The sequence below is a fragment of the Cygnus atratus genome, chromosome 2 (genome assembly GCF_013377495.2).
Source record: "Cygnus atratus isolate AKBS03 ecotype Queensland, Australia chromosome 2, CAtr_DNAZoo_HiC_assembly, whole genome shotgun sequence".
NCBI lineage: Eukaryota > Metazoa > Chordata > Aves > Anseriformes > Anatidae > Cygnus > Cygnus atratus.
In genome coordinates, this window is record NC_066363.1 from 159,531,212 (window position 1) to 159,551,740 (window position 20,529).

General features: G+C 60.6%; 1 protein-coding gene across 2 annotated transcripts; it reads left to right on the forward strand.

Moving 5' to 3' along the window:
- Positions 1 to 892: 892 nt before the first annotated feature.
- LOC118257917 (1-phosphatidylinositol 4,5-bisphosphate phosphodiesterase gamma-1-like) lies at positions 893 to 18,286 on the forward strand. Of its 2 annotated transcripts, XM_035566376.2 has the most exons (32): positions 893 to 1,750; positions 5,852 to 6,001; positions 6,106 to 6,199; positions 6,322 to 6,369; positions 7,154 to 7,238; positions 7,358 to 7,438; positions 7,525 to 7,559; positions 8,204 to 8,276; positions 8,407 to 8,508; positions 8,589 to 8,707; positions 8,805 to 8,890; positions 9,097 to 9,217; positions 9,334 to 9,502; positions 9,771 to 9,890; positions 10,102 to 10,209; positions 10,329 to 10,516; positions 10,754 to 10,954; positions 11,217 to 11,336; positions 11,992 to 12,175; positions 12,505 to 12,582; positions 13,444 to 13,547; positions 13,754 to 13,850; positions 14,083 to 14,149; positions 14,797 to 14,960; positions 15,224 to 15,320; positions 15,446 to 15,670; positions 15,943 to 16,091; positions 16,630 to 16,744; positions 16,946 to 17,107; positions 17,232 to 17,320; positions 17,432 to 17,616; positions 17,710 to 18,286. In XM_035566376.2, exons 1-32 carry the CDS (start codon positions 1,531 to 1,533, stop codon positions 17,759 to 17,761), a joined length of 3,888 nt encoding a protein of 1,295 aa, XP_035422269.1. In that variant the 5' UTR covers positions 893 to 1,530; the 3' UTR covers positions 17,762 to 18,286. The 2 variants fall into 2 exon arrangements, 1 of the variants encoding a protein (XP_035422269.1); XR_007707816.1 differs by lacking the exons at positions 16,946 to 17,107; positions 17,232 to 17,320; positions 17,432 to 17,616; positions 17,710 to 18,286 and adding an exon at positions 14,744 to 14,768 and having other exon boundaries at positions 1,018 to 1,750; positions 14,853 to 14,960.
- Positions 18,287 to 20,529: the final 2,243 nt, after the last annotated feature.

The window sequence follows — 20,529 nt, forward strand, 5'->3', positions numbered from 1 at the left end:
CCTGTATTTAAGGACCATACAGGCTTTTGGGGGGACTTCAATGAGGCTCGAAACAGGTCCATGTTCACAGCAGGTCCCGTGTGCCCCGCCCCCCCCCCAAATAGCCTGTTTCCCCCTTTAATAGGCTGCTTCACCCCAAAATCCCCCGTATTCCCCCAAAATGAGCAGGGGTGCGGCCCCATCGCACCACCGGGTCTTTGCCCACCCAGCACCGGGCAGGGGGGTGAAACAGGGGCTGTGAGGCTGAGCCCTGTCCCCCTGTCCCACCTTCCCCCTGCTCTCCGTCCCCATTTTTGTCCCCTCCACCACCCCCGCCCAATTTCAGGCAGGACAAAACTCATAGCAGCAGTGACTCCTGCTTGCTCGTGGGCTTTGGTCCAGCGCAGCAGGCAGCCCAGACCTGAAGCCAACACAGCCATTTTTCTCTACGTTTACTCCTTTTTTTTTTTTTTTTCACCAATTTTCCACCCAGATTCCCCCCCAGCCCTGATTTTTTTTGCCATTTCACCCTTCCCAGGGCAGTAATTCCCGCAAGCAGGAGCACGGGGACCACCTGCGTTAACGCGCCCATGCTGTGCCAAAAAATCCAACCCCCCCCCCCCCCCCCTGCTCACGGAGCCCCCCACCCTCTGCAGCCCCCGACCCCGCTGCGATGTCCCCCTTGGGGGAAGCCAGCACCCACCCCGTCCCCAGGGTGCCCCATCCCTGGGGTGCCCCCCAGCTGTCTGTGGGGCCTGGGGACCCCCCTCGGGAGCCCGTCCCCGGCTCGGCTTCCTCTAGATGTCACCCTCAGCCGCCTCTTCCGTCGCTGCGATTTTCCTTTCTCCAAGATCCTGCATTTTTTTTTTTTTTTTTAAATTCCTTTCTGATCTCTTTCCGGCCATGTGTGATTGCAGTTTCCTCTGGGCGTCCATTTCATCAGCCCGAAATTAAGGAGCGGAGAGGGGCAGCGGGCGACCGGCGAGAGCAACTCCCCCCCCCCCCCCTCACCCCACCCCAAAAACCCACCGCCCGCATCCCTCCCCGGGGGTCCCCGCCGACCCCACACCCTGGGCTGGGCACCCCGAGCCCCTCGCCTCCCCTCCGCACCCTTCTCCCCGCTTTGCACGGAGGCCGGGGATCCCCTGGCTCCGCTCGGGTGCTTTTGGGGTGACTTTGCTTTTTTCGGGGCGCTCGCTCCCGTGGCATTTTTTCCACCCTCTCCCTCTTTTTGCCCGCCAAGGTGCCCCCGTCCCCGAGGCCTTGCGGTGGCCGGATGGTTTGTAGCCCTCCGGCTCTGAAGCCGTCACCCGTCTGCCCCCGCCACCGCTGGATGCCAACGCCGGAGCCGGGGCCGCTCGGCGAGAAGGTCGCGGCGCCTCCAGCCCAACCCTCCTTCCCCAACACCGGGGAAGTCGGCAGCAGAGGAAACCCGTGCTCGGAGCAAATCCCCGGGGAGGCTTCGTTTTTTCCCTCCCGGCGGGCTCGTCCCTTCATGCATGAGACAACCCCGGCTCTGCGGCTCCGGCGGGAGATGGCCACGCAGTGAAGATGTCCGTGTCCAGGCTCAACAGCGTCAATGGCTTTCTGGAGGACGGCAGGATGGAGGCGGGGGACATGGGCAGGATCCTCCGCTGCCTGGAGATGGGCACCGTCCTCACCTTGTTCTACCAGAAGAAGTCGCAGAGGCCGGAGCGAAGGACCTTCCAGGTGAAGCTGGAGACCCGGCAGATCATCTGGAGCCGGACGCCTGAGAAGGTGGAAGGGGACAGTGAGTATTGGTGGCAGCGGCTGGGGACGTGCTGGTGGGGTGCGTGGTCGCCGTGGGATGTCCTACCACGGTGGGGTGATCTGCTGCGGTGGGGTGCGTGGCCATGGTGGGATGTTCTACCCCGGTGGGATGCCCAAATGTGGTGGGATGCCTGGCTTTGGGGCACCTGGCCATACTGGGATGTCCTACCATGGTGGGATGTCCTACCACAGTGGGATGGTCTACCACGATGCGATGTTCTACCACAGTGGTAGAACATGGTGGTAGAACACGGTAGAACACAGTGGTAGATGTTCTACCACAGCCTGGCCATGGTGGGACGCCCAGAGGTGCAAATGCACTCGCCTCCTCCATTCCAGCTCCCCAGGCCCCTAAAATGCCACGGGGCTTGGACTGCTGCCATGTCAGTCCTGGGGTTTTATACCTTTCCTTACAAAGGGGGTAAAGGGACCATCTGCTACCTTGCCTGTTGGGGGTGTTTTTAACCCCCAAAATGGCACCAGACCTCGCTGCCCACCGTGTGCTCGGGCCCCTGGGGAAGGCAGCTGGGTGGGGTGGTCATGGCGGTGGCCCGGCCCCATGCAGCGTAGATGGGGCTGAAATGCAAAATTTGGATGGTGTCCAGGCTGGTGGGGACTGGAGGCAGCAGGGACCCATAAAATCGCCCTGTGGATTCTCTGGTGTCTCGTAGGCTGTCCCCTACAGCCACCAGGCACCTAGAGGGGCTCTGCATTACACCCAGCCGTGCCTTTTTGCTCATTACTTGGTAAATTCTTACTTTGAGTCTTGGACTCCTTAAATTTGGCTGAGTACGGGATTGGGGTGACCCTGAGCCCTACCGTCACGGGCGGACAGCAGCGTCTCGTCCCCCTGGGACGCAGACAGAGCAGCAGGAGCGTGGCGCGAGCTTGTCCCGACCTGCTCGGGAGCCCTTGGGGAAGCAAATTTCCCCCGCTGAGCTCCACGCACGGAGGAGGAGAGGGGCAAGGCAAGGGGAGGAAGGCCTGGGCTCTCCCTTTGGGGAGAGGGGATTTGGGGACCGAGCGCCAGCTGGCGGGGTGTCACCAAGCACAGAGGGACATTGGGAGGGGACCGGCTGGTCCCCCGTGGCCGGCTGATGTCCCCTGCAGGTTTGTTCCCCCATGGCCTTTGCAGGGAAGAGCTCGTTCCCTGCTTGCGGAAATAGCGCGTTTCCGGCTCCTTGTTTTTATTCGGGAGCACCGCACACAGCCAGGTCAGGAACTCGGCGCTGCTTTCCCCTTGACACAGATCTCCTGCCTCAGTTTCCCCATCATTGCCTGGCATCTCCCACACAACAACCCAAAACCTCCCTCAGGGAGCCTGTGAGCATCCTCTGCGGTCATCCAAGAGGGGGGAAAAAAAGGAAAATCCCTAGAAATGTTATAATTCTTCCATCTAACCCCACCACCTGCTTCTCCAGCCAGGACTGGGAGCAATCCCAGTCCTGGCGTGGGGCTGGAGCACCTTTACCAACCCACTCCAGCCCCATTTGGGATTTTTCGGAGGCTCTGGGACCTTCAGCTTCGCTCCCAGCCCATGCCCGACCTCACGCCTGCCCGGGCCATTTCAAATCCTCTCTTCTCACCCGGCTTGAGAAGGGATTAGCGAGACATCCTACAAAGCTGATGTCTCTGTTATGAGGCAGGATGGGGATCCTGGTTCTGCTGGAGATGCCCCGCACCCTGCAGGCTAATTGCACGGTTCATTAAGCTGCTGTTCATTAAGCGTGGCCACGCGGATGGGGTCCCCTAGAGCAGCAAGGAGATGCTCTACAGCTTCGAGGTTAAGAGTTACAGGAGAGCGTGGTGTCTGGCATTGCCTCCAAAACTTGTCACTTCCCAGACTGCTTCCAGTCCCTGGCAACCCCAAAAACATTTTGGAGGGGTGGTTCGCAGCTTGGTTTGCAGTGGTGATGGCTAACTGGGACTCACACCTTCGTCCTTGCTAACACCTGACAATTAGAAATAGGATGGTTTCGGGAGGAGAAAACCCAGGCGTGGTTTCACACCTCTGGCCTGGGAAAAAAAATCTTTTATTTCAGGTTTTAAATCAGCTCCTCAACGTCACAGGCAGCCCTCGGGGATGTGGCCGCCCGGTCCTTCATACAGGGGCTCCCAAAGGAAGGACCAAGGCGACCCCCGAGGGGACACAACTCGACCACCCCGTGGCACTGCCCAGGCCAGTGGCATTCCCCAGCCCTGCGATTCCCTCCAGCCACCTTGGTTTGCTTTCCTCTCCTGCATTCGGGAAACTCCCAGGCTCTTATCATGGCTAAAAGCTGCTGGGCAGACCCTGGTCCTACACCACCTTGGAGCCACGCCGCCCCTACATGTAAAGCCTTTGTAACTGTGCTGCTCACTTTGCATGAGAAGAGAAAAGGGATTTTCGCAGCTGGAACTGGCTTCCAGCGTGTTTTAATCACCGGGACCCCGGAGACAATGCAGGGAGGAGTTTGGAGACATACTTCTGCCATGATCGCTGCAAATCCGCTGCAGATGTGGTTTCCAGGAAGCCGCCAGCACGTTGCATTGTGCTGCACGCTGCTCCCTCGCCGGGAGGCTGGGGCCAAGACCGGGTCCTGGCTGTGTTAGCACCCATCGGCAGAGCCCCCAGCATCTCACCCCGCTGCCGTGCCCTGCCATGGGCATGTCTGGGGACATACACCCAGTTCCTATCCTACAAAAGGGTGTCTGGCCCCGAATATCCACCCAGTTGAGCTCAGGACACCACCGTAAGTTTGTTTTTAGCCATGAGCCACGGGTCTGCGTGCTGAGGATGGCAGCCAGCTTTCATTTCCCAAAATCACACGCGTGGGTGCAGACCCCCTGAGCATCGCTTTGCTGCCGAGCGCTTGCAGCCTGCCCTGGCCCGCGAAAGTTGGCTCGCGTTCCTCTGAGGGAAGGCTGGATAAAGCCACCAGTGTTTTCCGGAGCCTTTTCCGCCAAGAAAAACTATCCCGCACCTCTTTTCCTGCGGCTTTCACTGAATCAGCCCGATTTCTCCCCCATCCCTTATCCTTCCACACGTCGTCCAGCTTTTACCCCTCCGCTCCGGCACCCTGCACCCATCCCCACCGCCACGTAGGAAGCAGCCGGAGCCGGGCTGGAAATTCTCCGGGAAATGACCCATTTCCTGCAGGACAATGACCCTGCGTGGTGTCCGGCCACCCTCAGCCACACAAAGCCCTTTCCGGAGCCAAGGCTCAGCCTCACGCTGCCCGGGAGCAATGCCCGTGGGAAGAGGGATGGGTTCGAGTGTCAGAATCGATACCCGAATATTATTATTCTGCTCCCACCACCGGACGTGTCCGCTGTGCGCAACCGGGGGATGGAAATCCCCCCTTGGCGGTGTGGTGGTGAGGAAGACCACGGTCCGGAAACCCAGCCCTCCTGCCGCCGGTCGGGCTTTATATAGCGAGATAATGAGAGAGCAGCGCGGCAGGAAAGAAACGCCCTGCGGTCCGGGCTGCAAATTGCCACCTTTGGGCAGACGTCTTCTATTAAAAGACGAGCTCAGCCCGTCCCAGGGCTGGCTTTGTCTCGAAGAGGGGAAGGTGGCTGGGGGGACTGTAGGGATGGGACGGGAAAGGCTGAGATCTGAGGACACGTGGCACCCGCAGAGCTGGGAAACTGGCGGTGGGCAGCACCGTGGGGACACCCCTTCCTGGGGACATGTGGCCACGGTACCCATGGTGCTGTCAGACACTTATAGGAACACCCCATCCTGGGGACACAGGTCCCTGGAGGACACATGGACCCAGCAGCAGCAGGCAGTGCCACCAGGATGTCCCGTTCTGGGGACACGTCTCCCTGAAGGACACGTGGCACCCACCTCCTAGTGGACATGTCACTGCAGGGCTGTGGGGACGTCTCCCCAGGGGGACACACGGCCACAGCACCCACAGTGCCATCCCAGCACCGTGGGGCAGTACCACGGGGATGTCCTGTCCTGGGGACAAGGTTCCCCAGAGGAGACATGGTCTCCACGCAGTCCCACCTCCCACAGCCTCCCCGAGCCCCACGCGTGGGTCCGTGGTGGCAGGGCGGCAGGGGACAGTCCCGTGTCCCTCTGTCCCCGCAGTTGACATTCGGGAGATCAAGGAGATCCGCCTGGGGAAGAACTCGCGGGACTTTGAGCGCTACCCCGAGGATGCCCGTAAGCTCGACTTCACCATGTGCTTCATCATCCTCTACGGGATGGACTTCAGGCTGCGGACGCTCAGCGTGGCCGGTGTGTGGTCCCCGCTCACCCTAGCCATCCCGGGGGCGCTGAGTTCCAGCCCAGCATCCCATCTTCCCCATCCCGACTTCACCACCCTCCTCTTCCTCCTCCAGCTTTCTGCGAGGAGGACATCAACCTGTGGATAACGGGCCTCAACTGGCTGGTGGCGGACACCCAGAAAGCCCAGACCCCGCTGCAGATCGAGAGGTGAGGAGGGACGGTCGGTCCCGTTTCTTGCGTCCCCATCTGGGGGTCTGGAAGGATGGAACCCCCCCTGGGTTTGGTTCCCCAGGCTGAGCGCTGTCCATCTGTCCTTCCCTTCCACCCAGGTGGCTGCGGAAACAGTTTGATGGGATGGACCGGTCGCGGGAAGGCAGGTGAGCACCACGCGGGGAAGCAGCCAATGGTTTCAGCACACAACGGCCAAAATGTGCCTGTCCCTCTCCCAGGGATGTTTTACCAGAGGGTGAAAACTGGGAAATGCCAAAATGCCGCAACGCCCTGGCCTCACCCTGCAAACCAGAAGGCTTTGCTGGCCTTGGACGGGGCTGTATCCTCCCAGCAGTGCCCCAAATCCAGAGGCTGGGAGCAGGGGATGTGGGGCGAGGCAGTGTTGGTTTATTTGGGGTGCTCAAAGGCACCTGAAAACAGAATCTGGAGTGCAGGTCCCTTCCTTGCTGCTGTAGGGACCGCAGGGACCCCAATGTCCCCACGCCTGCTGCAGCACCAGGAGGGGATGGGCCATTAATGCACCCCATAAACATCATATTGATATAGTAAAAAACAAATAAACAAACAAAAAACACAAAGCAAGGGAATGTGGACTTAATTATGAAGATGGGGATAGGGATAATTATGGTATCCAGATGTGACAGATGCCCAGCAGCAGAGTCCCTGTCCCCGACCCTCTGCTCAGGACTCCCACGCTCACACCAGACCCCTCTAAATTATAAAGAAAAAGGGCAAAAATGCTTCTTCTAAAAATTTAGAGAGCTCTGTGCCCTTGCAGGGATCCATAGCCCGGCAGAGTGGGAACCCCAGGCCAGAGCCAGGGCTGGTGCTGAGATTTGGGGTCAGCCTGGGGGCTCCGTCCTCTGTGGGGGTCCCCTGGGGTCCCAGTGGCTCCGGTCGGTGCCCTGACACCAGCTCACCCTCCCGCAGCATCACGGTGAAGGACCTGAAGGCCATGCTGCCCCAGGTGAACTACCGCGTGCCCAACATGAGGTTCCTGCGGGACAAGCTCGTGGTAAGGCCCCCAGCTTTGTGGGGAGCGGGGCTTCGAGTCCCCGCAGCAGGGCTGGAGCCGGCCCTGCTGTCACTGGATGTCCCTACACCAGCCCCACTCTCTCACACCCTGCCCCACAGGAGGTGGAAGCCAGGAACGAGATGACCTTCTCCCACTTCATCCAGTTCTACAAGAACCTGATGTTCGACGCGCAGAAGTCGGTAAGAGCCGCGATCCATCCTCCTGAGCATCCATACCTCGCAGTGCGTCCCCGGCAGTCTCAGCCCCGTTCCCCTTTGCCTTGCAGGTCATCGAGCAGCTGGAGCTCTCCTTCCCCCTGCGGTGAGTACCAGGAGCCCCACGGCTCTCATCCAGCCCCACCACCAAGCGTGGGAGATGTCAAGTGGGCAAGCCCAGGGAGAGAGGAGGTCCTGGTGGATGCATGCATCCCTGGAGCATCGCCCAGTGCCCTCCGCGCAGGCGTGGGGTGCGGGGAGTGGGGAAGGAAGCGTGGTCTGAGGGGCAGGGGATGGGAGCAGGGATGGGAGAAGGGGTGGGAGAAAGGATGGGAGTGGAAACGTGAGCAGGAATGTGAGTGGGAATGCAAACGGAGATGGGAGCAGAAACGAGAAGGGGGATGCTCACCTCAAATTCTTCACTCTGAGGGCGGTGAGGCACTGGCACAGGCTGCAGTGCCAGGGGATGCAGTGACATAGTTTGCCGCCGCCTGCTTCCCCACATCCTTGGGCATCCTCGAGCCCACCTCTCCCAGGTCATGGGGTGCCACTGGGAGTGTTTGCACCACCGACACCCAGCAGCTCAGGCTGCCCCTGGGCTACTCTTTCCCAAGCCCCTTTCCCAGCTTCTGCTGTGGGCAGGAGCAGGGCCGGAGATGGGGACATCAGGGGCTGAGCCGTGGGTGGGCAGCGGTGGGGTCTGCCCCAGCTCCTGCACCCAGTTCCCCTGACGGCCCCTCTGCGCCCCAGGAATGTGGACCGCCCCGAGCTCTGCCAGGTCTCCCTCTACGACTTCCAGAAGTTCCTGCTGCACGACCAGAAGGTTGGTTGCCCTCTGAGACCCCTCGGGGACCCCTCTCGGTCCCAGTCTCGAGGACTCCCATGGGATGCCCCAGCCCAGCTGCTGCAACGCCTTGGCTCCCCCCGTAACGGCAGCCGTGTTTGCACCCCAGGAGCCCTGGGCCAGCGACGTGGGCATGGTGCGGGACTACATGTGCTCCTACCTCAAGGATGGCTCCAGCGATGCAGCAGACCCCTCCTTCCAGCTGGATGAGGTGGGTGGCCCCGTGCGGCACCTGCCCAGGAAGACCTCCTCATCCCCAGCGAGCTCTGACCTCTCTGCTTCCACCCCCAGTTCCTCACCTACCTCTTCTCCAAGGAGAACATGGTGATGGACCCCAAGTACGAGCGCGTGGTGCCCGAGGAGATGAACCACCCTCTGTCCCAGTACTGGATCTCCTCCTCCCACAACACGTAAGGATGGGGTGGGCTCACCTCGGGGACCCCCACGAGCATCCCCTCCTGGACAGGGCAGCCCCAGCCGCTGAGCATCCCTCTCGCTCCTCCACAGGTACCTGACAGGGGACCAGTTCTCCAGCGAGTCCTCCCTGGAGGCGTACGCCCGCTGCCTGCGCATGGGCTGCCGCTGTATCGAGTGTGAGTCCCACCCGCACCCCCCAGCACTCTGCAGTGATGCAGAGCCCCCCCAGCACCCCACGTTGTATCAGATGGACCATCCCCCGCACCCACCCCATGGCAAAAGGGAGAGGGGAGCCTTCCAATGTCTTTTGGGGTCCCAAAAACACCGTTCTGGTGCACAGTTGGTGGCCAGTATGCATTAACCAAGGTGTCTCCCCCTTCAGTGGACTGCTGGGATGGCCCGGATGATCTCCCCATCATCTACCATGGCCACACACTCACCTCCAAGATCAAGTTCCTGGATGTGCTGCACACCATCAAGGAGCACGCATTTGTCACATCCGAGTAAGCCCTGGCTCCCCCAGAACAGACCAATTTTGGGCTGGGCAGGCAACCGCAGCTCAAATTCCCCCTCTCCTTCATCTTCATCCCAAGCCACCTCTCCCACCTGCTTCCTCCAGGTTCCCCATCATCCTCTCCATTGAAGACCACTGCAGCATCGTCCAGCAGAGGAACATGGCTTCACACTTCAAGAAGGTCTTTGGGGACATGCTGCTCACCAAGCCAGTTGACATCAATGCTGATGAGCTGCCCTCACCCACCCAGCTCAAGAAGAAGATCCTAATCAAGGTGTGGAGCCAGGCACCACCCCAAAGCCCTTCTTTGCAGGAGGGACAAGGACTGCATTGGGCTGGGAGGGACAGCCCCACATCTTGGGTTTTAGAAGCAATCTCTCTCCATGTGCAGGCAGTGGGATGTGAGGGTTCTGTGCAAGGAGAGATCTGCGGGGAATGGGAGGTGGTGGTGACGGTGGACCTGTGGGTACTTAGGGCTGGGATCTCAGCATGATGGGGACACCATGCCCCCTGCTGAGCTCCCATTCCTGGCCTGTCCCCAGCACAAAAAACTGGTCGAAGGGAACCTGTATGAGGAGGTCTCCACTGCCAGTTACTCAGAGAACGACATCAGCAACTCCATCAAGAATGGCATCCTCTACCTCGAAGACCCCATCGACCACGTAAGTGTCTCTGCCATTGATGGCTGGGGGCAGAACAGGACCTGTCAGATGGGGATGCCCTAGCAGGGGAGAGCACCAGGCTTTGGGGTGGGTGTGGGGTACTGGTGCAATGCCACGCAGAGGGATGCAAGGCAGAAATGGGGGTCTCAATGCCCCCATGCCTCCATGCCACCATCCTTCCTGCCTTGGTGATGCTCTTCCTCCCTCCCAGACCTGGAGCCCGCATTATTTTGTCCTGACGAGCAACAAGATCTACTACTCAGAGGAAACGTCCCGCTACCAGTTCAATGAGGACGAGGAGGAGGTGGAGCAGAAGGAGGTGCGTGGGGGGCAGGATTTCCACAACAATGGGGAGAGGGTGGCAATACCCTTGTCAATGGCGGCTGTTCAGGAGGACACTGACCTTGGGGTGTCTCTGGTCTCTGCATGGACTTGCAGGAGTTCAACAACAACGAGCTGCACTTCACGGAGAAGTGGTTCCATGGGAAGCTGGGAGGTGGCCGCGATGGGCGGCAGATTGCCGAGAAGCTGCTGCACGAGTACTGCACCGAGACGGGCGGCAAGGACGGCACCTTCCTGGTGCGCGAAAGCGAGACCTTCGTGGGCGACTACACCCTCTCCTTCTGGTAGGAGGCCTGGTCTGGTCCCCATGGGGTGGAAGGCAGGATCACACCTTCCCCAGGCCACCAGGCATCTGGTGGTTGCCTCCAGCAGGCCCCAGTTTGGAGGCAGAAATAAAGTTTTGAGGGAAAAGCCGCCTTTTTGAGCATTCTGTGGTGCCCTGACCAAGACTAGCCCCAAACGCAACATGGTGTGGTCATGGATGTGAATTGACTCGCTCCCATCTTGTCCCCCCATGGCAGGAGGTCAAACCGCGTGCAGCACTGCCGGATCCACTCGCGGCAGGAGGCTGGTGCCACCAAGTTCTACCTGACGGACAACCTGGTCTTTGACAGCCTCTACAGCCTCATCTGCCACTACCGCGAGGTGCCGCTCCGCTGCAATGAGTTCGAGATGCGCCTCACTGACCCTGTGCCCCAGCCCAACGCCCACGAGAGCAAAGAGTGAGTGTGAAACCTGGCCCTTGGTCCCTTGGGTCTGCCATCCTCTTCCACCACTTGTCCCACCCTTGGGTCCACCATCCTCTTCCACCACTCGTGCCACCCTTGGGTCCACCATCTCTTTCCATCTCTTGTCCTGCCTTGGGTCCACCATCTTCATCCCTCCCTGTGCTGACCCTGATACAGCTGGTGTCACATTTGGGATGCTCCCTGGGACGCGGGGATGCCATTGCCAGCCCTCTGCCTCCTCCTTGTGCCTGCCCAGGTGGTACCACGCCAGCCTGACGCGCCTGCAGGCTGAGCACATGCTGATGCGAGTCCCGCGGGACGGAGCCTTCCTGGTGCGCAAGCGCAGCGAGCCCAACTCCTATGCCATCTCCTTCCGGTGAGTGCGGCCACCCTGGCACTGGGGAGCACTGGACCCCCAGTACTGGAGGGACCTGGGCACACTGGGGAGAGCCCAGCACAAGGCCCCAACAGGTGGCAGGGCCTGGAGCCCCCCTGCCATGAGGAGAGGCTGCGAGAGCTGGGGCTGCTCGGCCTGGAGAGGAGGAGGCTCCGGGGGAGCTCCCCCACGTCCCTGCAGCCCTGCAGGGAGGTGCGAGGGGCCGGGGCCGGGCTCTGCTCAGGGGGGCCCAGGGCCAGCAGCGGAGGCCGCAGGCCCAGCCTGGAGCCCGGGAGGCTCCCCCTGGCCCCCAGGCAGCACTGCTGGGCTGGGACCAGGGGCTGGGGGCTCCTCTTCGGGGGCCCCCCAAACCCACCAGGCCTCGGGGCTGGGCACCCTGCCGTGGTGGGGGTTGACCTGATGGCCCTGAGGTGCCTCCAACCTCCATCACTCTGGGCTTCTGTGGGGATTACTACGTCTGCATGCTGCTCTCATGGGAGGGACGCCCTGGCTGCGGTGACGGCGAAGCCACGTCCTCAGGGCTGTCACACCAGCAGCACCCCACACCGATTTACCTCCTGCCCATCCCCCCTTTTTTGAGCTGGGGTCCGGCCACCCCTCACGGCTCCCCCCCCCCTGGTTCTCTTGGCCCCAGGGCGGAGGGGAAGATCAAGCACTGCCGCATCCAGCAGGAGGGCCGGCTCTTCATGCTGGGCAGCTCGGCTGAGTTTGAGAGCCTCGTGGACCTCGTCAGCTACTACGAGAAGCACCCGCTGTACCGTAAGATGAAGCTGCGCTACCCCATCAACGAGGAGACCCTGGAGAAGATGGGCACCACCGTGAGTGCTCCCAGTGGTGGGGACAGTGGGGACGGGGGCTCTGTGCCATGCAATCCATCCCCATCTCCATCAAGGTGGGAAGATCTCCAGTCTCCTGGACAGCAAAGGAAATTTGCCCAAAGTCCAACCCAAACTAGCCAAGCTGTAATCTACTGCCATTGCCCCTGGCTATGGTTGGACGTCTGTGCCAAACATAAGTCCCATTTGATGAGTTTTAAAGGGATATTGGGCCCTTGGAATATTGGGTCCACACATGGTGGCCCAGCTTCCTCAGTGTTCCCTCAGTGTCCCCACGGCCAGGTGACCTGCCTTGATGTCTGTCCTTGCAGGAGCTGGACTATGGAGCTCTGTACGAGGTGCGGACACCCCACTTCTACGTGGAGGCCAACAAAATGCCGATGGCCAGGGTAAGAGGCTGAGCTGGTGTCCCCAGAAGGTGCAGGGTGGTGGACATGGTGATTCTGGTGCTGGGGCTCCTGGAGGGTTCCCCCACCACATCCCCCACCGTGAACCTGAGAAGCTGTGATGTTTTGCTGTGTTTCTCTGCCCCCTGAGCAATGCTGGAGCTGGTGGGAACCTTCCCACATCCCCATCACTTGGGGACAGTCTGAGCTCCAGCATCACAGTGGGGAGGGGACAGGTCTGGAAGCCCAGCCAGAAACCTAGCAAAAGTTTGCCACAACAGCAAGGAAGCCCTGATGGGACCCTTTGCACTGGGGAGAACCCAAAAAGAGCAGCTTTAGGGTCATTTCCCAGCTGGTGCAGTCTCCATCCTTGGAGATTTTCAGAACCAGGCTGGTCTCGGAGCTGACCCTGCAGGAGCCCTGAGGTCCCTTCCCTGTGACCCTACAATCCCATGGTCCAGCACTGCTGTGCTTTCAAAGCCCTTTTGCAGCAAAACAGCCCTCAGCCTAAGATCAGACATGGGAAGACTTAACCCAAAGGGGGTTCTTCCAGGATGTGTGGGAAAGTCAGGGGATAAACCCCTCGAGTGAAACAGGAGAAAACACTGGGAACCCAGAAGAGGAACGTGGTGGTTGCATGGAACCATGGGCACCTCTTGTCCTCTCTAACACGTCTCACTTTTGGCGTGGGCTTTTGAGGGATATTGTTTGGGGGGTCGGGCACCCAAGAGTGCTAACCCTGGGTCATGAGAGCCCCCGTGCATCATTGTGGGGGCTGAGCAGGCAGTGTTGCCCATCAGCATCCCCAAGCTGGGCATCCCAGGCTGGGTGGTGACACGTGTGTCCCTCTCCCTGGTGGCCTAGTGCACGGTGAAGGCTCTTTACGACTACAAAGCGCAGCGGGAGGACGAGCTGTCGTTCTGCAAGCAGGCCATCATCCACAACGTCGACAAGCAGGACGGGGGCTGGTAAGGGTGGTCCAGTGCCCTGGGCAGCATCATGGTGGGCAGGGGCGGTGGGTTTTCCTGCGGGTCTTCCTGTGGTGGGTTTTAACAGCCTTCTTTTATGTCCCCCTCCCTTCCTTCTCCGACTGCTCCCCGACATCGCATGTGGCGTTAACACCCCTGTCCCCCCAGAATTTGTCCGCTTGCCTTGATCCTCTCACCCCTTGCAGGTGGCGGGGGGACTACGGGGGCAAGAAGCAGCTGTGGTTCCCGGCCAACTACGTGGAGGAGATCGTCAGCACGCAGGCGCAGGAGCAGGATGAGGCTGTGAGTGTGATGTCCCCATGTCACCTCCTTTCTCCAACGCACCTGAGAGCAAAGCCACCTGAGATGCTTCCAGCACCAGTCCAGCCCGGACTCTTATCTGGAGGCTGTGGGGTGCTCCAGGCCCCAGCCATGCTGTGTTTTTTTTTGACTTTTGCTCAGACTTGGCCAGTTTGGAGGGCTGGATGGAGGCTCGGCCACCACCTACCTCTCCCTCTTCCTTCCTCTCTTGCAGTCATCAGAAAACAGCCCCCTGGGGAACTTCCTGAAGGGCTTCATCGACGTGCCATCCTGCCACGTAGGTGAGTGTCCCCACCACGTCCCTAATAGGCCTGGGGGGACGTCCTGGGATGGTGCACGCCCCAAGCTGGAGCTCAGCACCATGCACTGAGGCTCTCCAAATTCATCACACGCATGGGGGTGGCTGGTGGTGAACCACTTGCTGATGGGTGCTGGCAGCTCTGGAATGAGGCACGGCTGACAAAAATGTCCAACCAGGGAGAAGGAAGGGCCTTGTGCTTGGCATGATGTGCTGGGGGCAATCTAGAGCTGATTTCAGAGGGATTTGGCTGATTTTGGAAGGATTCAAAGAGATTCAGAGGTCTGGATGGTTTGGGGGGGATATTTTACCCCTGGCTCAAAGGAAAATGCATTTCAGAGTGAAAAGCTGAAACCACTCATTATAAAAAGGGTCAAAAGAGACCATTTTGGGTTGCTGCTTTCACTTCCAGCATGTTTTCAGGGACTGACCACAGTTTAATGGGTGTTTGGGTTTGCCTCGCCCACCTTGTGCTTCTTGTCCATTTGCAATTCAGGGGAGGACCCTCAAAGAGGGTGCTGGGGAGGGCTGGCGGGGGCCCAGGAGCAGGACCGCTGAGGTTTCGTTTGCTCCACAGAGCCATCCGTTGGGAATGTCTTCAAGTAAAGCCCCCCTCTGATGTCCTTATAGTTATCTCCAAAGACGGGAGGAGCTCCAAACCATTTGTCTTCACCATCCATTCCCAGCAGATGTCCCACGCAGCCCAGTCCCTGGACGTGGCCGCGGACACGCAGGAGGAGCTCAGCGAGTGGGTGGCCAAGATCCGAGAGGCCACACAGAACGCCGACGCCAGGGTGAGGGGCACTGGGGTGCAGCCGGTGGGGGGGGACATCCTCGTCCCCAGGGGATGGACGCCGGGTGGTGGTGGATGTCCCCTTCCCATGGTGGATGGACACCAACAGACGGACCATCCCCAGAAGTGGATGGTGGGGGATGTCCTATCCCGTGGTGGACAGATGATGGATGTACAATGGACAGTGGTGGACATCCCCGTCGCCTGATGGATGGTCCCCAGTCTGCAGAGAAAGAGTTTCAGATCCTGTTTTCCCTTGTGCAGATGCAAGAGGGGAAGATCATGGAGCGGAGGAAGAAGATTGCCCTGGAGCTCTCCGAGCTGGTCGTGTATTGCCGCCCGGTGCCGTTTGATGAGGACAGTAAGAGCTGGGGAAAGGGGCTGATGGGATCAGGAGGGGAAGAGCCGGGTAGAGGGGAACTGAGCGGTCACAGGGCTCCCAGAGAACCCCACATCCTCCTCTGATGGCCACCTTGGTGCTTTCAGAGATTGGGACGGACAAGGCGTGCTACCGGGACATGTCCTCCTTCCCGGAGACCAAGGCGGAGAAGTACGCCAACCGCAGCAAGGGCAAGAAGTTCCTGCAGTACAACCGGCGCCAGCTCAGCCGCATCTACCCCAAAGGGCAGCGCCTGGACTCCTCCAACTACGACCCGCTGCCCATGTGGATCTGCGGCAGCCAGCTGGTGGCCCTCAACTTCCAGACGCCCGGTAAATCATCCTCATCACCACAGGACACCCCAAAATTCACATTCCTGGTGGCTTAGCCACCGGTCTCATGGCTGGAGGGGGTTTGGATGAGCTCTCCAACCTTTGTCTCCACCTTGATGGGGATATCCCTTGGTTGTTTTGTGCAAAATCCTTCTACCCAGGGTTGGGGGCTTTCAGCAGGGGGCTTGCCAGGGCTCAGGGACCTTCTGCCCGGGGACCCTAAGGGGTCCCTGAGCCCCGTGGCTCAGATCTGCTCTGTCCCCCGGCCGCAGACAAGCCGATGCAGCTGAACCAGGCGCTCTTCATGCTCGGCGGTCGCAGCGGCTACGTCCTGCAACCCGACATCATGAGGGACGAAACATTCGACCCCTTTGACAAGAACAGCCTGAAGATCGTGGAGCCCATCACAGTGCAGCTGCAGGCAAGTGGGCAAGGATGGCAAGTCCGTTCCAAGGTGGTCACCATCAAGATGGGGGCACGGTTCTTCCTGGGTTTTGGGTCAATTTTTACATGTTTCAGACCCATGTTTGCTTCGTGGAGCTCAGTATCCCATGATCTGTTAGGTCTGTCGGTCTTTCTTGCATGTGGCATGATCTTTCCAGGGGGAGAACCCCACAATTGCACAGAGCGGAGCACAACCTGAGTGAAAGTGAGATGAAATAGCACCTTACCCAACCTTTGGGTCCTTTTGGTGATACAGCTGGGATGAGTTGGTTCGTAGGCATCTGACTCTTGGGCACGGCATGGACAAAGCAAAAGTTTTTCAAATCATTTTGCGGATACGGCTAAAACCAGCCCAAGGTCATTAATAAGGTGTGGTGTGGTTAATGATGGCCGTGAAGCTTTTGGCAAGCCCAAACCAGCGAAGCCACAGGGCTACCCCGAGGAGTCCTTCCTTGACCACAAGGCCAGCATGGCCAGACCTCACTCTCTTCCTCCTCCTCCTCTTCCTCCTGTAGATCCTCGGTGCCCGGCACCTGCCCAAGAACGGGAGGAGCATCGTGTGCCCCTTTGTGGAGGTGGAGGTGTGTGGCTCTGAGTACGACAACAGCAAGAACAAGACGGACGTCGTAGGTGAGGGTCCATGCAGGCGATGCCCCCACTCAGCCCTTATGTCCTGGGGACAGGTGGGGACATCAGGACGCCCTTCGGGGTCCCATTGGGGCTGGGTTTCACGAGGAGCAAAGGGGAAAAGCATCTCCCACTAATGGGGGAGCCATGGTGCTGCGCTGGTGCTGTCCGTGTGTCCAGCCTTGCTCTGTCCTCACCCCCTAGCCGACAACGGCTTCAACCCCGTGTGGCTCTTCAAGCAGTTTGTCTTTGACATCAACAACCCCGAGTTTGCCTTCCTCCGCTTCGTGGTGTACGAGGAGGACATGTTCAGCGACCCCAACTTCTTGGCACAAGCCACCTTCCCCGTCAAGGGTCTCAAAACAGGTACGCCCCCTCCATCCACACCATCATCTTCATCAACCTCAGCCCCTTGGAGACCCAACCACGGCCACGGTGAGGGGCTGGGACCCTGCCAGAGGTTGAGCTCTTGCCATGGTGTCGTATCCAGGCTACCGGTCCGTGCCGCTGAAGAACAGCTACACCGAGGACCTGGAGCTCGCCGCCCTCCTCATCCACATCGAGATCATCAATGCCAAGGCAGGTGTTGGGGCCAACCTGGGAACCCCTGATCCTCGTTCTCCCAACCCGCAGCAGTCCTGGGGTGTCCCCCACCCGCTCCCAAAGCCTCATCCCCTTGTGTCGGAGCAGGAGGAAGACGAGGAGAACCTCTACTCATCCATCCAGCAGCTGCGGGACCGCGCCAGCGAGCTCTCCAGCCAGGTCTCCAGCTACGAGCGCACCAACAACTGCGACTCCCGCTACCAGCAGCGCCTCGACGAGCTGCGGGCGGCCCAGGAGCGGCTGATGGAGCTCACCGAAGTCCGAAACCGCAAGTGAGTGCCCCCCCCGGCTTGCCCTGGACCCCCCTACTCGAGGAGGTGCCTTCCAGGAGGGTCCCTAAACGCCACCTCCCTGCTCCACCCCAGGCTGATGGAGAAGAAGAAGAGGGACCGGCAGTTGGTCACCAAACGCAGCTGAGCCAGGCGGGTTCAAGGCCACCAGCCCCTCGTGGACCCCCCCGCTGCCTCCCACCACCTCCTCTCCTGCTGCAGAGGGACAGGAGGAGGTGGGGGGGGGGGGGGCCGGATCCGGACCTCCTCCTCCCCGTACCAGCCCCCAGAGCCCCCCGGGTGCCGAAGGTCCCAGGGCCGGGGCGACAGCGGTGTGACAAATCTGGGGAGAAAAAGGGAGCTTTGCGTTGGTCTGCCTGTGATGTTTCCCCGTCGGAGGACGCTCCGGTGTAAATCTCAGATGCCTCGGTGCCACCCCGTGTCCCCCGTGTCCCCTGGGGGCGCCGGTGGGGTGGCCACCTCTTCATCCCGCGTCCCACCTCCCTCGGGGGGGGGAGGGGGGGGGGGCGAATGACAAGCACTGCGACCGATGGGGAAACTGAGGCACGGAAGAGCTCTCCCGGTCCCCAGTTGGTCCAGGATGGGGCGGGACCAGCCACCCCCGTCCTGCCACCTCCCTCCTGGGGACGGGGGGGGCACGGGCATGAGGACGTGGGGGACGTTTGGGGGCAGCGGGGCATGTTTCGCCCCCCCCCCCCACTATAAATATCTGTATTTTCTTCTTTTATCCAGCCTGTACATATGGCGGGGGGGGGGGGGGGGGGGGCTCTGTGTCAGCACAGTATTAAGGCACGAGGGGACCCCAAAATGTCCAGAGATGTCCCCGGCAGGGGCACAAGGAAACGGGGGGGACCCCAAAATATCCGGACAATGTCCCCAGCGCAGGAGAGCGGGGAGGTGCCCACTGCAGGCGCCTGGTAAATTCGGGCACCGAGGCAGCCCTGGGGTGGCTGGGGACGTCCCTGGGGTCACCTGGGGATGGGGACGTCCCTGGGGTCACCTGGGGACGGGGACAGATCCTGCCGCTCCTTGAAGGTAAGTCCCGCTGTTTGGGGCATTTCCTAAACAAAACGCCAACGAGGGAATCCATTGGAGCCCCAAAAAGACGCGCAGGACAGGGACGTCCCCAAAATGTCACCTCTGGTCCCCGTGACACCAGGACAGCGGCTGGGGACATCTCGGGGTGTCCCCCGGGTCGGGGTGCCCCCATGGGGGGGGGGGGGGGGGAGGATCTGTGTATTCTTTGTATGAAAATAAATCTATTTAGCCAATATTTATACCCCGCTGCCGTGGTCCGGTTCCCCAACTCTGCCAGCGCTGGGTCACGGGGTGGGGGATGTCCCCGAGGGGGTGGTGTCCCCAAGGGGGTGGACCTCTGCCCCTTTGGTGTCCCTGTGACGTGTCCCAGCAGCGGTGGGGTCACCCCGGTGCGGGTTTTGGCCTGGGATGTGTGAGCGGAGGCAGGGTCACCAGGGCTGTGGGGACGTGGGATCCGTGGCTATGGGGACATGAGGACGTGGGGACGTGGCACGAAGGGCTGTGGGAGTATGGGGCCATGGGGACACAGGGGACAGGCCATGGGGACACAGGGTACAGAGCTATGGGGACACCGAGCTATAGGACTATGTGGCACAGGGCCATGGGAACACAGGACTCTGGGGACACCTGACTATGGGGACACAGGGATATGGGGCCATGAGGACACAGGGGACAGAGCTATGGGGCCACAGTGCTATGGGACTATGTGGCATAGGGCCATGGGGACACAGGAGACAGGCCATGGGGACACAGGGCTATGGGTCTATGTGGCATAGGGTTATGGGGACACAAGACCATGGGGACACAAGACCATGGGGACACAGGGCTATGGGGCCATGGGAACACAGGGGACAGGCCAGGGGGACACAGGGCTGTGGGACTATGTGGCATAGGGTTATGGGGACACAGGACCCTGGGGACACCTGACTAGGGGGACACAGGGATATGGGGCCATGGGGACACGGGGCTATGGGACCATGTGGCATAGGGTTATGGGGACACCTGACTAGGGGGACACAGGGATACGGGGCCATGGGGACACAGGGCTATGGGGACACAGGGATACAGGGCCATGGGGACACAGGGCTATGGGGACACAGGGATACGGGGCTATGGGGACACAGGGCTATGGGGACACAGGGCTATAGGACCATGTGGCATAGGGTTATGGGGACACAGGGCCCTGGGGACACTGGGATACGGGGCCATGGGGACACAGGGCTATGGGGACACAGGGATACGGGGCTATGGGGACACAGGGCTATGGGGACACAGGGCTATGGGACCATGTGGCATAGGGTTATGGGGACACAGGACCCTGGGGACACTGGGATACGGGGCCATGGGGACACAGGGCCATGGGGACACAGGGATACGGGGCCATGGGGGCACAGGGCTATGGGACCATGTGGCATAGGGTTATGGGGACACAGGACCCTGGGGACACTGGGATACGGGGCCATGGGGACACAGGGCCATGGGGACACAGGGATACGGGGCCATGGGGACACAGGGCTATGGGGACACAGGGCTATGGGACCATGTGGCATAGGGTTATGGGGACACAGGACCCTGGGTACACTGGGATACGGGGCCACGGGGCCACAGGGATATGGGGCTATGGGGACACGGGGCTATGGGGACACGGGGCTATGGGGACACAGGACACGGGGCTATGGGGACACGGGGCTATGGGGACACGGGGCTATGGGGACACAGGACACGGGGCTATGGGGACACGGGGCTATGGGGACACGGGGCTATGGGGCCCCAGGGCTACGGGGCCATGGCACCACAGCACCCCCGAGGGGGCGGGGCGGGGCTAAAGGCGGCGCGGTCCCGCCCCCTCCGCCCTGA